The sequence below is a fragment of the Sinocyclocheilus anshuiensis genome, unplaced genomic scaffold (genome assembly GCF_001515605.1).
Source record: "Sinocyclocheilus anshuiensis isolate Anshui unplaced genomic scaffold, SAMN03320099.WGS_v1.1 scaffold222, whole genome shotgun sequence".
Taxonomy (NCBI): Eukaryota; Metazoa; Chordata; class Actinopteri; order Cypriniformes; family Cyprinidae; genus Sinocyclocheilus; species Sinocyclocheilus anshuiensis.
In genome coordinates, this window is record NW_015542408.1 from 90,203 (window position 1) to 108,746 (window position 18,544).

Here is an 18,544-nt window from a genome sequence, read left to right on the forward strand (position 1 = left end):
AATTGTCTCAAATGAGTTCCTGTCCAGCTCTGCTTATCTGTACAAGAAACACCAGGAGAGAGTGATTTACCAAACCACCTCCAGGGTCGACAAGCATTAGGACAGCAATAAGTGGACCCCCCCCATCTAGACTCGTTTAAGCAACAGAATGTCAGTGTGTTTCGTGACCGGCTTCAGCATAAATAAACCAGCTAATAAACAACAGAACAAAGACATGGTATCTGGAAATGTTCCAGCGACAGAATCGCCCGGACCTCATGACCGTTTAACACATAAATTGATAATCCCGTCAACAAAAGAGACAATTTTAGAGCTCCCTGTCCAGCAGAAGGATGGCAGATCCACACTCGCTTGACATGGGCATGACCTCAGGACACCTCCCCTTTTCCCCCTGCATTCCAAAAGGGGACGCATCCTTTTACTACTTTCCAGAAAAGCGTGCGTTTCTCCTGTCACAGACAAAGACAATTCATAAGACAATCATTTAAAATCATTTAAAGTATCGGAGCAATATACTCCCAAATAATATGCTTTCTGTTTGATGTGTTATTGAAACCATGATATCTTAATCTTTGCATTATAACTTGTCCTTTTAGCTATTACGATTATTGTGTATGCAAAATACCTGTTATTTGAGCTTGAATGGAAGCTTATTTTATGTGAGAAACTTTGGTATGAAGGAGAAGTGAGAAGTATGTACAATACTCGCAGTAGGAAACTTTATAAAAGTATCAACCAAATCTTCGCAAAGAGTTTTCTCCACATAATAAATTGGAGCCTCTTGTTAATGTATGCACGCTCCGCCTTGCAAGAAGGCGATTGGGAGATCGCGCCGTGGGACGGACTGAGGCCGCGGATCAAAACCCCAATGCAAGACAGACTCCAGTGCTTGCTTGCTTGCTTCGTCGCTTTTCGCCGTGTTAAGAGCACTCCAACTTGTGCTCACACGCTTACCATCAAAGCGATCAGTCATCTAAAACTCAAACACTTCAGTTGAAACTTCTGTGATTGTCAGAGATCTTCAAAGAACTTAAAGTCTTGCAAACTCAAGACTTTTTCAGCAGAACTGCTCAAGCCTCTGCGTCATCAAGGAACTAACCAATCGCCGGAAGGGATTGTGGTGTCCCAAAGGGACACCATCCTGACGTCACCTCAGTAACCAATCAGCAACGGAATTCCCTCGAGCATTTGCTCAGCAAGACGCAACACCCACGAAACTCCGTCCCAAGTGGGAAGATTGAATTGACAAGGAGAAATGGCTTTGGAGGTGATGACCCACACAGAATTAGTGCTGCTTAAACATCATTATTATTATTGTTCAGTCATAAAAATCTTTCAAAACCGCTAATGCTAAGTGCTAAGCTTAATCCTGAACTTTTACAGACTACAGACAGGATTTTTTTCTTTCACTCAACCCAATCTAATCCACCCTCGTTCTTTCTCTCTGTCATTTCATTTTATTGTCTTCACTAGCCTGACAAAAATAGAGATTTATTCTTCTTTCATCTGAGTCATACAGACACAATGCATTCCTTCCTTGGTGGGAGTGGGAGAATGAGATGGAGGAAAGATGGGATGGAAAGAGGGAAAGATGGAGGGATAGACAGACCTCAGGAAAAAAAAACTGACCTAGAGGCAGTCAGTGTCTATTCAGATAAGCAGGTCAGGAGGCACAAGACCCAGGGCCGCGTTATCCTAATGAGCAACATGGGCTGCAGCCCAGGGCCCGAACACTAGGGGGCCCCCGAGTCAATTCTCTTTTGCATTTTATTATAGGGTTGCCAACAGTTCCTTATTATACGGAATCGTCCCGTATTTAAGGCATCAGTTTATCCTGTATTTGCAGGCATACGCCGTATGACCACCTAGACCATACAAATAACAAATAAATTATTCTTTTTCCAAAGCATTGTTTGAATTGCGAACGTAGGCGCTCAAGGAAGGCTTTAAGACCAAGCAGAATCCTCTGCCGCCTAGTCGCTCCCGTTTCACAGCGAGCGGGACTCATGTTTTGATTTCTGCAAATCAGTTTGGTTGAATGCAGAGATGTGATTATTGATCGTAAGCACAACATCCAGCTAGATAACATACTATCTACCTTTTACTATTTGCAATAGTTGGACCGAGGCTATGGAATAACCTTCCTTTATGTGTGAAAGCTTCAAATTCTGTCTATGAGTTTAAAACTAAATTGAAATCTTATTTTCTTAATTGGCTTTTTAAACTTTGTATGTTAAATTATCTTTTGAGTTTACTGATGTTATTCTTTTTACTGGTTTTTATTTTATTTGTACAGCACTATGGTCAACTGCTGTTGTGTTTATCGGTGCTTAATAAATACAAATACCTGAGGGAAGATGTCTTTCACTATTGTAAGTTCATGTTGTTAAATAGAGAAACAAAATTATATTACATTTTGTACATATCACATATACATTTTTTAAAATGTCTATAACTTCTAGCGCATTATAAGAAGAGCAGGAAGAGGCCTTTTCAGTTGTGAGTGATATTTAATTTTATTTGCTGGGCTGTTGCTGATTTGTAAGATTATTACTCGATAATTTTGTTTAATTTATGTACATAATTTTTTGCCTCCTGGGATTATGACGTGCGCAATCTGCGCATTGAGTTTGTTTTTATTTCACGAGTATATCGTACGCATCTTTATACAATGTTTGATCACATTTTTGATTTCGATTGGCGTGTAACGGAAGGGTGGTGGGGTGGATGGGGGTTGGTAGGGGGCCCCCAAAGGTGCGTTAGCCCAGGGCCCCGGAAAGGCTTAATGCGGCACTGACAAGACCCAATATATTTCGTATATACAGTGAGCTCCAAAAATCACAAATAACACATATAGGAATTTGAGATATATTCATAATATTCTTGTAGTTGAATCATCCCTCTTATGCTGTAAAGGAAAAGCACTGGAGCTGCATGAACTCCACAAGTTTGCTTAAAACCTGGTGATCATGTTCGCCAGCATGATGATCCAAGAGCATCTCGAGCTTCAACAGAAGAAGCAACATTAGTTACATGATCAGTAGCTGTGCTTACATGGACCCTAATAATCCGTAATTTGACTAGTACCACAGTCGGAATAAATAAATAAAAATGACTCCATGATTTACTCACCCTCAAACCATTCTAGGTGTATATGACTTTCTTCTTTCAGATGAAGTATAATGTAAGTTATATTAAAAATGTCCTGGCTCTTCTAAGCTTTATAATGACAGTGAATGTGCGGGGGTTGAGATTTTGAAGCCCAAAAAACTGCGTTCATACATCATAAAAAGTGCTCCACATGGCTCCAGGGGGTTAATAAAGGCCATCTGAAGTGAACTGATATGTTTGTGTAAAATCTCAAAATCCATTCACTGCCATTTTAAAGCTTGGAAGAGGCAGGAGATTTTTTAATATAACTCTGATTGTATTTATCTGAAAGAAGAAAGTCATATACACCTAGGTTGGCTTGAGGATGAGCAAATCATGGGGTAATTTAAATTTTTCAGTGAACTATCCCTTTAACTTTTTCTAATCTGTTCAACTGGACATGTAAACACTTGATCGGATTGAAAATATAAGCAGCACGGCACAAAGTTTAATGTGCTCATCATCTCCTAATTAGGACATGAAATAGATAAATATAAAGTCTTAAAGCTTTTTAAATCAAAGAAGCAGAAGGAAGGCTAGTATGCATGCCTTGAAACAGCGAGAAACTGTATATTCGTGCAGTAAGCACACATCAAATCTGACTGGACGTTACTTATTACTTATTAACATTACTTATCTTACCTTATCTCATTGAAATACTTCTAAAACATTTTCAGGTTTAAATCAAATTTTGGATTCCCAAATTTTAATGTGAATCCCACTGTAAATTTACATATTTACAGTATGCTTTATGTTGGCTGGGACCTTGCGAAATGATGAGACAAGGGTTCCCCAGATGTTTCTCCCTGCTGGAAGGCATGTAGCTTTTAGAGCGGACCCCCCCACCGTTAGCCAGGGTGGCATCAGAGGCAGAGATGAATACATTTCAATGTGACTTCTTAGTCACTCATCTGACTCATGTAGGTTCAAAGCAGCCGCTGTAGTAGAGAATGAAAGAATGACTGAAATAAAAATTCACACATCCACCTTTAGAGAAGACAGGTAATGTCACCGGCATGACAACACAGCGCTCTATTGTGCTCTCTTTGCACTCCTTCTCTCAATGTTTCTCTCTTTCTTTCAACTAATTCAAAGAGAGGAAGAAATGCAGAACAATTATGACACAGCAGCTATTTAGCAGTGATGAAATCTGAGGAATGGCAGGTGAACTGAGCATAAGGAACATTTTCAGCCTGATCCCCCGAAGCAAAGCCTCCAGCCAAGAGAAACTCTCCCACATTCATTCATTACTACTTATTACATGAAGAAAACACATTCATGTTATGGGGTGGGGGTTATGTTTTCTACTGTAAACATGCATTTGAGAGATTTTCAAAAGTAGCCATGTGTTCTGATAAAACAATTTGGTTTGCGGGTTAAAATGTTGATTAAGCCAAGCTACATTTGCATTATCTTGGTCTGTTAGCCCACAAAATACATTTAGGTTACACTTTAAAAATAGTGTTGTTTGACATAGGCAGTCATATCTTAAATGAATGTTCTGGGTTCAGTACAAGTTGTCCTTCCTTTTCTTAAACAAAAAATAATAATACAAATAAATCAATAATTCTGCAATTTATTTAATAAAAATACAGTGAAAACAGTAAACCTTATTACAATTTAAAATAACTGTTTTCTAATTTAACATATTTTAAAATGTAATTTATTCCTGTGATAGAAAAGCTGAAATTACTCCAGCAAAATTACTCCAGTTTTCAGAAATCATTCTAATAAGCTGATTTGATGCTTCAGAAACATTTCTTATTATTGTCAAAGTTTATATATTTTTGTGGAAACTGTGAACTTAAAAATAAATAAAAAATTAATTATTTTCAATGTTAAAACCTTTTTCTTTTAGAGTTATATCCAATCATACAGTATATAATTTTTGTCATGACTATGTAACATTATAAACATTATAAACCCTAAAATGCCTGAAAAATATTTTATTCATGTATTAAATTATTGTGCTTCAGAGCTCATATAAAAAAACAAAAAACAAAAATAATGTAAGTGCTTGTATAAAATTATAAGCTTCACATTTCTGCTTCTAAATCTCATAAAATTGGCCTTAATCCTTTCATCGTACATGCCTCAACATAAACGTTCTCTCTTTTTTTTACGATAATTAGAGGTGAGTTGAAATGCAAAAAATTATTTTTTAACAATAATTAAAAAATTTCAATTGAGCTTAACTTGTATTGAACCTGGATTATTCCTTTAATGTGCATATGGCTGTGATGTCATATTGATCAAATTAGGTTACGATAACCCTAATAACATTACAGTAAGGGAACGCTAAGCAAGGATGAAAGGACGGAAAGCGCACAAACAGACACACACTGACATGAAAGTACATACACACATTCTCATACAACAAACTAGACGTGACTACATATTCAAAACACGACTCAGTTTTGTCAAGTCCATTTTGATACAACTCTTGTAGAACAAAGAGGAGATAAAAGAGGAAACGTGCAAGACAGCAAGGCAGGCAGGAGACAGCGTTCTCGTTCCAGCGCACACTTGCAGGCGTTGAGAATAATAAGGTCTGAAAAGCATTACTGAAAGAGTTCCACAGCTCCGTCCAATGCTGACAGCCTTTCTTCTCAGCAAGCGAGTGACTTAGCCCATGAATTTCAAACTGTTGCAGCTGAGAGATGTGTCTCGGTGTAATTCTTCAGAATTCAAAAACAAAAGTTAGTTTTAACGTGTTGTCTACATGATGAATATAGTCAGCTTGTGGGAAGAGAGTTTTTACAATTTTGGTTTGTGCACTGTTGTGAAAATTTTTCTGCATTTCTTTGCCACTTTTAAACTGGACGTGACTGGAGAATATGCATGCACTTCCAATGCATATGTCACAGCACATCAAGGATGTTTTGTGTCCTTATCCTATTGGTCCGGAATGATTCAGTGCAAACATGAAGCGAAATTTACTATAACAACTCATAGATCACACTGAGTCACAGAGAGGGGAAAAGTGCACACAGATGTAACCGGAACATCTACTCAACAAGACTTCCTTCCTCTTTATTGTTACTGTCATGCCTCATAAAAAACACTGACCTCTTCATAGTAAATATCTGCACCTCAATGAGCAAATCATGCAACTTGATGAAGAAACCACTCAGTAACCTTCCAGAACCATGATAGAAACCACATAGCAGCCACACAAAGCACCCTAGAAACACCATAGGGTCATTCCGTGTCAACTCAACCAGAGGTCCCCGGTTCAAATTTTTGATTTTGCTAATATTTTTTCTGAAGAAAGACAGACATGTATAGTGATGAAAGCCAAAATATTAAATGTCATGGATGAATATTTACTGAGTAATCCACTATTTTGTAGAGGGGGGTCAAAATAGCCATTTTTACCTGAGATTCAAAGCCAAATTACAAGGGGGTAAAAATGACTTGAGAAAAATGGGAGCATCATAATGTTATTTTTACACAGAGATTGGTAGGTCTGTTAGTAAAATCGGTTGACTTTAGCAATCTTTGTTGCATTTTGTTGCAATGGTGATCATTCAAAAATGGGGAAACAGCACTTTTCAAGTTTTTTTCTCCAAGGTCTGCATGCCTGTAACTCAAGAAGTATTAAAGATATCTTAATGCGCTTTTAGATATTGGGTCTCAACAAACTTTCCTTTTGGCATCTCCATTTTTAAGGCCCTATATTGTTCGGTTCCAGAGATATTGGAATTTCAATATGGCTCCAGGAGTAAATTGTTAAATTGTACACACTCTAAGCTCCAACCGTCTAAATGAGGACATAAATACATGAACTGCTCTGAGAGTCACTTCATCAGCATTTTACCGTTTCATTTCAGTAAAACTAGCATCATATCATATAATGCACATACAGAAATGTAAAGGTATTCACGGCAACCTGTCAAAATAAAAGTTTGTAACTCAAGAAGTATTAAAGATATTGCAATATGATGTTAGATTCTAGTTCTTAATAAACTTTTCTTTTGGGATCTTCATTTTTAAGACCCTACATCGTTCAGTCCCAGGGATATGGGGATCTCAATGAGGATCCATTTTCAGATTGTTGAATATTACCTATTTTTAGGGGTTGAAAACCAAATGTTGGTCACTTTGTATACAGCAGATACTTACTGTATTTAAAGCAGAATGTCTGAAGAATAAGTAATGTTAAAACCAGGAATGCATCTTGTTTCCCTCTATCAAAACAATATGCACAGAACATACCTGTCCGAGTGCTAAAAATGCACTGAAATGGTCAAGTTGAGGCACGTTACCTTTCTCTCAGTAGTCTATTCATAGTTTTTGAAATTTGGTTGATTTGACACGGAATGACCCCATAGCAAACACCCTAGCATTATGAGGGATTTCCACAAATATGTAAAAAAGTTATAAATCACTGAGCCTCCTTTCACCAATTTAGCAACAGAAGCAGACTTTGTGTTCTACAGCATTTCTAAACACAGCCACAGCTTTCTACAGGCTTTGAACTTCAGATGCGCTACTCAACATGAAGAGGCTGGGGAAAAATGCAGGAAAGAGCAAAAGAGAGGAAAGAGGGGGGTTTATTTGGATCGTTTTTCATGGAGTGTTAAAAGGGCTTCCACAATCACCAAATCAATCCCGACCTACTGGTAACTGGGCAAGAGGTGAGAGGTGCTTAGCTGTGAGACAGTGTGAGAAAATAACAGAGAGAGAGAGACAGAAAGAAAGAAAGAAAGAAAGAAAGAAAGAAAGAAAGAAAGGGGGAGAGAGAGAAAGCAATGATCAGTTTTGTAGTGAAACTGAAGGAATAAATCTCGCTGGTAATCCCTTATTAAATAGTTCTTAGAACTTCTTGGTCTTTGTGCGGTTCTGTGCTTGTCTTTTCCGTCAGTAAAAAGTCTGTTAAAATCCAATAAGAGGGCTGGATATGGACCACTTGTCACAGTGCTAATACACACCAGCAGTGTGCACGATCAGGATCTGAAACACTAATTTACCACAAGCTTGTGCTATAACAAGATCTCAGGAAAGAATAATGCTACATGCACTTGAAGAGAGCAAAATAATTTTTCAACTTTTTAATAAAATAAAATACATAAATGCATACTTGCAGTATTATTCAAAAGTTTGGGGTGAGTTGATTTCGCATTAATATTATTATAACTTCATATAAATGCTATAAAGTTTCTATTTATCAAAAAATCCTGAAATAAATTATTGCGATTTACACAAAAAAAGCAACACAATTTTTTTCAACATTTGTAACAATAATTTTTTTCTCGAGTTCAAATCAGCATATTAAAATGATTTCTGAAGAAATAGAAAAAAAAATCTAATAATAAAATTTGACAATATTTTTGTTTTTAACTTTTTGATTAAATAAATGCAAATAAATACATTTGTAAAATATAAAATGATAATAAATTAAAATGAACTATTCTGATTCCATTTCCTTCTCACATAACAAATCAGTATTTCATGTCTGTTTATTTATTTATTTGGGTGGCCATTGTTTTAGCATACTTCCTATGTAAAAATACGATCAATTCCTGATGGCCCTACACGGAATATACTGTTTCACCCAGAAATACGTTACATTATGGACTTAAAATGGGATGCAAATTGAAATTCCAGTTGACTTTACCGACTAGGCTACACATGCCCCCAGTCTGTGTTCACACTCGCTTACAATTTATGACATGTTATGAAGATTCTAGTAGACTTCAAAGAAAGCCATTTTGAAACTAAATGACCTCTGGGCTGCCATGACTGACAATGTGCAAGTGATCGACCTGTCACCAATAAAAGCCATATAGTCAAAAGACCTGCAGCTAGTCCGTCTAGAGACTTCACTGCAAATCTTCACCTCAGAGAGTATAAGAACACAAAAATCTAAATATTTTAGTCTCTTTGTACTTTAGAGTGATGAGATGAAGTTTCAAATGATATCTGAGGATGCAAGTCAATCACGTTCCGTCAATCACTCCCTCATCATCTCCAAACACAGTCTTGAGTGTCACTCCCAGGATCCTCAGAGACATTTCAACTATTTAGCAAGCCACCAATGCTAGCAGACAAACTGAGAGCAATTCATTTCAATGCTCGTTCAGTATTTGTTACAAAACCAAAAAGCAAAATCTCCTTGAAAAATGTTATCTCTGAAATGAAGCCGGCTTGCACTTTCTTCTCCTGCCTTTGTTGAACCCATTCCAAATCCATCTTTCTCTTAAAAAGGATTATTTAACTTTTTGCCTTTTAAAAACTTCCTCCAAAATGGCTAATTATATCAAGCTAGCATCTTAGATCTAACTGATGTTTCAATAGCTATGCAACAGACAGAAAACTTCACTTTAATGTTTAATGGCATATCTGAGAAAGAAGGATGGTGAAGGGCGCAGTACATGCGAATGTGCGTTAGTGTGCGCTAGCACTTCTGAGCTCAGCAGATGTCCCTCCTACAAATGTGGCAGCCGTTGCAGGTGTATCGCTGTCGCCTCCCCATGCGTCAGATAATATCACAGCCACAAAAGAGTTTACAAAACACACAGCTAACTGCCAATTATAGCGAACAAGTCGCTGCCTGCACGGCACCTCAATGCAGCGCTCAAAAGCCGCTCTTCGAGAGGGTGTGTTGTGATTTTCTCTGTCATTTAAGCATGTTTAAGAAGGTGATGATATGTAACCGATTATATATAACTATAGGCAATCATTCGCACACATCAGATACTCATTATGGTGCAGGGGTTTATGTAAAAAAGCTAAATAATGTTCAGGCTGTGAGTAAGCAGCTAAAGTTGCTCTGCTGTGGTGCTGTTGGAGGTGGATGTCTGCTGGGCTTTGGACTGCTGTGAGTGTCACACTCGCACCTCGGATGGAAAACGTATTTATAATAGCAGCTCTCACACCGCACTTCCATTAGTGTGCCGCTTTAAATGCCACCAGGTTAATTAAATCTCTGATTACTGTGATTCACATGCGTGAGTATACATGTGGAGGGAATCCAGCACATACTAAGGAGGAGAGATTTAAAGAAGGACATTTTCAGGACAAGAATATCAAGTATATCAAGTGAAACAATCCAAGTCATTGGTCAATTAATTTCCAGTCAAATTAAATATAGATCACATCTTAGGTGCACTGAATGCAAATTCATTTAGGTGTCTAAAGAACCACTTCCGGGCATGTCGATAAGTCAACCGCTTGTATCATTGGACCACAGTAGGCATTGCTCTTAAACTGTTAAGAGGTGGATTGATTCACTGCGACCAAACTGTGCTTTGCGCACATGAACCAGGCATGTGATTCCATGCATAACTTCCTGTCCTCTACCCACCATCTCTATCAATAAAAAGCAGCAAAATTCACATGCAACAAATAGAAAGTCTATTATCTTTAAAACATTGCTTACTGCTACTTTGCATTGACTAAATAAACTAAAAACACTGTAACTGTTATCGTGACATTTACTCTGCAAGTGCTGGGACCGAGATACTGAGGACCCATCCAATCCTCTGCCTGCTGAGGCTAATGAGTGTAATAAGGCATTTCATTGCAGCCATTATTAAAATGAGCAAGGAAACAGCCACAAAGTCTAGTTTTAAAAGGTTTGCTATCGTAGATTCAACTTTAAAAGGGTTCTGTGTACAAAACAATTTGTTTTTAGGCAGGCAACAAGCATTAACCCTGTATGGTACACATTATCGTACCGGTCAAATTTTAAAACTGTAATCATTGTCAGCGCCCATAGCCTTGTGGTTAGTGCGTCAACATATAGCGCAACTGTGCTCACGGCGACCCAAGTTTGAATCCCGCCTCGAGGTCCTTTGCCAATCCTGCTCCCTTCTCTCCTCCCAGTGCTTTCCTGTCAGCTCTCTACTGTCCTCTCACAATAAAGGCATAAAAAGACCATAAATATAACTTAAAAAAAAAAAATATATATAGTAATAATTTTACACAACAAGGACATATTCAATTAATCAAAAGTGACCATAAGGACGCTTGTATTGTCACAAAATATTTTTATTTCTATCAATAAAAGAATACTTCAAAATGTTTCCACAAAAATATTAGCAGGAAAACTGAATTCAATATTAATAAAAATAAGAAATGTTTATTGAGCAGCAAATCAGCACATTAAAAATATTTTTGAAGGATTGCCATCAAAGACATACATTTTAAAATGATATTAAAATAGAAAACAGTTATTTTAAATTGTAATAATATTTCACAATATTACCATTAAATACCATTCATTCAAAAGAGGAAAATTTAAGAAAGCATAATGTTGCCATATGAAAAATGCTTTTATTTTAAGAAAAAAAAAATCAATCTTCAAAATAATTTCTTTCTGAATTAAATGTTATATTTCAATAATTGGAACTCTTACATACTAAAGCACCATATTATCTGTTACTTTAAGCATTTTAATTTTTATTTCCAATATATTACGTTACATCCTTCTCTGTAAAACGAGAATAAATGAAAGCCATATGGATGCACCATACCATAAAGGGTTAAAGAACAAAATTTAGGCCAGGACATTAACAATCATCAGTCAATCATTTGTCTCATTTTATCCATTTAGCTTTCTTTGAATACTTTACACTTCAACAAATTTGTTCAACAATAGGGAAAAAGGACTTGCACGTCAGAACTGAGGGAAAAATTTCTCAGGATTACAGAATGAGACAAGAGAGAGGAAACAACTGAAAGGCTGGCAGGATCCAAATACCACATTGAAAAGAAGTGAAGAAAAACAGTCTCAGATTTGAAGCAGCTCTTTTTAAACCAGGGCAAACAAACCAAATAAACACCCACCCAGCTAATTCCTTTAGGAGCTAGCCAGGTACATGAATATGAGCCTTTTGTTGATGGAAAGGCTCATCTAAAGAGCATGCAAATAAACCAAGATCCCTTCTTGTAGTAGAACTGATGCGGGTAAAATAAATAAAGAGCACTTGACAGTGGAACCACCGACACATTAAGGACAAAATGGTTAAAAGCGTGTAAATACGGTAAGACACGTCACTCTACCTTGTAGCAGGACTCCCTTGTTTTTTCTGTAAAAGGGACTTCCTGGCCAAATTGGAGGACTGGACATACTGTAAAGAAAACACAGTGGAGAGAATGATGAGAAAGTGACACAGACAGATGATGTACAACTGACAGATGGACTGCAATCCTGAAAAACAGACAGCGAAACGGCATGAAAGATATTTTAAGAGATAAACCGTGCCAAAAGACAGAGAAAGCGCATATCCACAAAGAATTACCATGGTGACTGTAGCTTCTGCCAATTTTAATTTTGATACTGTAAAATCATAAATTAATACAGGATCACAGTTCAAGTTATCAAGTTATGAGATCATGTCATCACAGATTTACATTAAAAACATTAACTGATGCAGCTAGAGATGAGCAAAGCTACATGTTTTCAAATAAAATGCTTAGAAAACAGTCGCAATGCAATTTCCAAAAGATGTCTGTCTGATTATACATGGCTGTTTTAAAGGAAAAGATCACGCAAAAATAATGCTGAATATCTACTCACTCTCAGGTCAACCAAGACGTAAATGATTTTGTTTCTACATCAGAACAGATCTGGAAAAATGTAGCATTACATCACTTGCTCACCAGTGGATCCTCTGCAGTGAATGGGTGCCGTCAGCATGAGAGTCCAAACAGCTGATAAAAACATCACAATAATCCACAAGTAATCAACACAACTCCAATCCATCAATCCTAAATCCAAAAATGTCCTCAAGTGAAAAAGCCCCTGCTGTCCTTTCACATTAAAATCCACCTTTATATTTATATCTGTGCATATTTCACTCCTGATTCAGATGAGACATTTGACTTTAAAAACGTCTTGATGGATTTGTTTCTTACAAACACATAGACTTTCACTTCAAAATACGTTAATTGATGGACTGGAGTGGTGTGGATTACTTTTGGATTATTGTGATGTTTTTATCAGCTATAATTACATTGATCTATTTTTGATTATTACTAAATATTTAATCTAAACAAAAATTATATATATATATATATATATAAATTTATATAAATAAAAATTACATTTAAATAATATATAAACATATACATGCAATAAATATAAAAATAATACAAAATAATATAAATGATTAAATTAGAAAAGATAAACTACTTTAAGTGTTGCAACAGTATGTAAACTGCAAAGTAATAAATGTTGACCAAATGTACTACTTGAGAACATTTGTGAAGAATATGAGTGCTTCAAATATGATCAAAGTTCCCAAATTCAGTCACAAATTTTCTCTTTATCTTTTTCATCTCCTCCAATGCAATTTTCCTCCCTTAGCCATGATTTTTCATGCTCCATACTGTTTGCATTCCCAAACACTGATCATTTGTGACAGCAAATATGAATTTCCTGACCTTTTTGTTTGGGATTTGTGAAGTACTGGAGCATGGTTTCACATTTAGCAGTTCCCACAGAGTTTAGAAATGGTTTATCCACGTCTCTGTTTTCTGACAGTTCCTTCTGATCTGAATATGTTTTGCTTCAAAGGTTCCGATTTTTTTTTTCTCGTGGATTAGCTGCTCAGTTTCTATCAATTATCTGCTTGTGTACGATTCCTTCTCCGTCTCACTGTCTCGCTCAGCGCTCACTGTGAGCTTCACAAATCTAATCAAGAGCAGTCTAATCTTCAATTTAGCCCTCTATCCACTTTCTGCCTCCCTGTAGATTCAGAATGTGCAGACATTGGCTCTGTCATCTCCCCCTTCTTAATCTTCTTAGAGTATATTAACTAATTGAGAATTAGAACAAAATTTCTCCAAATCTGATTTGATGAAGAAACAAACTCATCTACATCTAAGGTGGCCTGAGGGTGAGTAAATTTTCAGCAAATTTTTATTTTGGGGAAAACTCTTCCTTCAAGTATTATAATAAGACGAATTTCAAAACAACTTTTCTACAGGGTTTTACCATGTGATTTGTCAGCTGAAGGAGCTACAGTAACAGTTAAAGCTAAGCAAAACTGCAATAAATTAATACATTTAAAAAATCCAATAGAATAATAAAAAATAAAAAAAATCTAAAACTAGTAAACCTTCAACAACTTTGGGTACAATGGCAGGTTTTTGTATGGGAACTACAATACTTCTGCCCCAGGAACCAGCAAACAGCATTTGCTGCACATATAAAAGCTATGGATTTTTCTTGGTGATCATGGACATCCTTTAGAGTAGAAGGTCAACAGTTCCTTCGTGAAAAGAAGTGATGGTGTGAGGCAGGATGTGTGTACAAACTCAAAATGTATCTGAGAAGAATGTAAGGAACAACAGATCACCGTAACAAAACAACATCATACTCAGATGCCTGCAGTTCAGTATATTATTTGACATATTAGTATAATAAATCAAATAATATATGATAAACTTAGTACTTATTTTATAATCAAATTTAACCATTATTGTATTAATAAAAATGTTAAGCATTCATATAAAAAATAGTAAAGTGATATTAAATTATATCATCAGTATAGAAACAAATTTTATTACTAAAAAATATTGAATAAGTAAATGTTTTGATTATTACTAAACATATTAATATAAATATTATTACTAAATATAAAAATTATATAGATATAATAATTGAGAATTAGAACAAACAGAGGTGGCACAGGGCTTTGAGCACATTTGTCTACATGGTGTATTTAAAAGACTGCAGGTTGACGGGGCTGTTTTGGCTCTGGACCTCTCCTGATGAAGGAGCGCTCTACGGTGCGTGGCATCTCCGAGCGTCGAGAGGCCGTGTGCCAAAGCGAATAAACACAGCACTGCCACTTCACATTTGCTAATCTCCACAGGGCTGTCAGACTTCAGGTATCTGCCCTGACAAATGAGGATAATTTAGTGTGAGAAGTAATGGAACCTCTCTATTTCTTTACAGATCCATTAATTACAGTGTTCCGTCAGAATGTGTTTGATTTTTTTCCCTCTTTTTATCCCGTTGAGAGTGATTAAAACATATCTCGGCACAGCTCAGACGCAGCTTGAGACGAACATCTTCATTAGCATACTAGTCGCCTAGCAACTGAAACATCTCTAACTTTCAACTTTGAGATTTTTTCACTAACCTTACACCTGAGTACAGCACGCAGTCATTACTAATGTAAGGATCCACCAGTTCTGATTCACTTATCCCCTAAATGAAAAAAAAAAAAACAGCGTACCTAAAAACAAGCAAAAAGGTCAAACTAAATACAAATACATTTACTTTTGCTCCTTACAACCACAATAAATGAGACTAATATCAGAACAGTATAAAAATATTCACTCCACAAAAATCAGAAACTTGTAAAGTATAACTTAAAAAAGACCACTGTGAATTTAATTGCTGATTAAGATATTGAGTTGAAGACTTGCAAAACAGAGTACTAAAGGCAGAAATTAATATGAAATATTTAATATTAAATATGTAATAAATAATATTTTCTATTTTCTATATATACATATATATATTACAATTATATTACATACATTTTATATAAAAACATACAAATTTATATTATTTAATATTTAATGTTTATAGTATTTTTAAAACAATATTTTAATATTTATAATATTTTACAAACCCATATTTGATAACTGATTAGTTCTATAACAGATTATTAATTAATATTATATGTAAACTGTTTAATATTTATATTATATATAATATTTATTTTATATTATATTTTATGTACTTATTATTACATAAATTATACATTATATAAATATACAGTATATATTATTATATAACACTTATTATAAATCAAATGAATTTTAAAAAATCTGACATCTGACAAGATTTGATCATTGTGGCATAATCCATTTTTTTAAATATATATATATAATTAAATATATATATATAATTAAATAAATATATAAATTACATAAAAATTATAAGTCAAAAGTCTGGCTACTGGAATCTATAACAAATATTTATCCTTACTATTTAAGAATAAAAAGTGTGCAGTACCAAATTATTCTAATGAAATAAAAACACAGACGAAAAGGTCTGAATTCACTTACAAACACACTAAGCTACAAATAAATAAGAACAAACTCTTTTGTTGATTTAAACAGTTAGACAAACAGTTCAACAAAAGAAAGACTGCTGGCTGAAGAACAGTAAGAAAGAGCAAGATCAGCGCAGTGCTGGGTTCACCGTGCCATCTCTCCCTCTTTCTGCTTCTCCTTGCGTCTCTTTAGCAGTCAAGAGCAGTGCTTATACTCCTAATGCACATATGCTTTGTATCGGGTTACAGCTACGGTATGTGTTGCCATGGACACAGCATGCCTCATGATAGACGACCCAGGTCCTTTTTTTAATCAGCTGTAAGAACCGAACCAAAAAAGCAGGAAAGCTTTTATGATATTACGTTATTTATATGTTATTATGTGCCCTCCACTCTCTGAACATAATAAAAAGAAATGAGATCTCCCGCTGCAATTATTTGGCCCATGGTTTTGCCAGTATAATTTAACACATTCAAAGAAGGGAACAATCAAACAGCTGCTGATGGAATTTGAGCCCATGAGGCCTGATGTGGCCTTGTATCAATAGCCGCTCTTGTTCTTGACTAAAGGAACTATTACTGTTGCTCACTGTTAACTTAAGTGCAAAACTGTTTGTGCTACAGGCACGAATGATACTGCAAATCATATGGCTAGTTGCTTGGCAGACGATCATCTAAATTAAAGGAGGGAAAATCAAAGACTTGGGGTGTACTCTTTGGCCTTGGGACAATGAGAAACCACCTAGCAACCAGTCAGAACTAGGCCTGTCACAATAACAACCTTTTGTTGTGCGATATATTGCCCCAGAAATAATTGTGATAAGCGATATTATTGTCATTTTAAAGACCATTTTATGCCACTGAATATATAATCATAATGTAACAGCATAATAATGCAAGAAGGCCTACACACTTCCAAATGACAAAAAAACTTTTAATTTTTAAGAATATTTTGATCATGGAAATTATTATCAAAATATTAGACACCTTAAAAAACTTGAATAAATAGTAAATAAACATTTTCTAACAAATCTCATGACTACACCACATTATTTACAAGAAGCTGCAAAAGACACAGGCGCAAGTGGAATGTACAAAACATGGTGACATTAATTTTTAAGTAAATATAATGGGCGATATATTGCATCACCAAAAATGATTGAGGTCATGTACTAGGGCTGTGCGATTAATCGAAATTGTCATAAAATTGCGATTTGAGCTTGCGCGATTTCTAAATCGCTTTATAGCACGATTTTCCACGCCCCCGACCTCCCGCAGTATGCTATCCGAACCAATCAGAATGCAGCGCGCCTAAATGGAGCACGAGAACAGAGCTTAATATTTGCACGCGTTCTGAGTAGGGCTGTGCGATTAATCGAAATCGTCATAAAATCGCGATTTCTAAATCGCTTTATAGCACGATTTTCCACGCCCCCGACCTCCCGCAGTATGCTATCCGAACCAATCAGAATGCAGCGCGCCTAAATGGAGCACGGGAACAGAACAGACCGAGCGGGCATACAAACGTAACGCCAGGTTCACATCTGTGGTGCGTATTTTTTCCACGCCCATGTTAACGGATCAGAGCGTTCACACTGCATGCGACTGTGGTCCGGCAGTGCGCTCCAGGAGCGGTGCGTCTGCATCAGTCATGCTGCGAACATTTCCGCATGGAGTCTATTTCTGCTGTGCTGCACGCGCTGAATTAAAGTGACATTGAAGTGACGCATTATTCGCGGTAAAAATTAACATGGATTGACACGGAAATGTAGTAATTACACCATAAATGCATATCATTAAACAACTGTTTCACAGTCAACACATGGCTTTTTGGCTAGATTTAAAACAAGAAAAAGTGCACTTTTAGATAAACAAGGCAATAATAGATGGCACTCGTGGTGATAGTTAAACAAAGTTATATTTATTGAGTTTAAACGTGAATAATGTCTATGAAAGACTGTATTACTGTATTGTGATAAAAGAGAATCACAATGCTGAAAAAGCATTTTCAGAAACAACGTTTGGATTTGAAATCAAAATAATGGATAAATGTTGTGTTTGTGGTAAACAGCCGCGGATCAGGAGCGGACTGCAAACGCGTCCTGTGCGAAAGCAAAATGAGTCCGTGCTGCTTCTGCACCGCATACACATACTGTATATGCACTGCAGACGGAGTACGTGTGAACTTGGCGCAACAAATCTAGTTCAACATCTGAGGCAAAGCCAACAAAGAGCTCTATGACCCTGGACACAGGATTTATTTATTTTTTTTTCTGCCATATGTCTATTCTAGAGACATTTTGTTACACCTTTACTTAGTGATTATTTTGCCTTATGTCTGTTCTAGACATGTTACAGCTTCTTGATAAAGC

At 36.0% G+C, this 18,544-nt stretch overlaps 1 protein-coding gene across 4 annotated transcripts in view; it reads right to left on the reverse strand.

Moving 5' to 3' along the window:
- The window catches only part of LOC107693108 (forkhead box protein N3-like), a 103,019-nt gene that overhangs the window by 21,547 nt on the left and 62,928 nt on the right, over positions 1–18,544 (reverse strand). For all 4 annotated transcript variants that reach the window (XM_016492357.1, XM_016492360.1, XM_016492361.1 and 1 more), the window contains exon 4: positions 12,160–12,227. In XM_016492357.1, the coding sequence (XP_016347843.1) occupies positions 12,160–12,227 (68 nt within the window). The remainder of the gene's footprint in view (positions 1–12,159; positions 12,228–18,544) is intronic.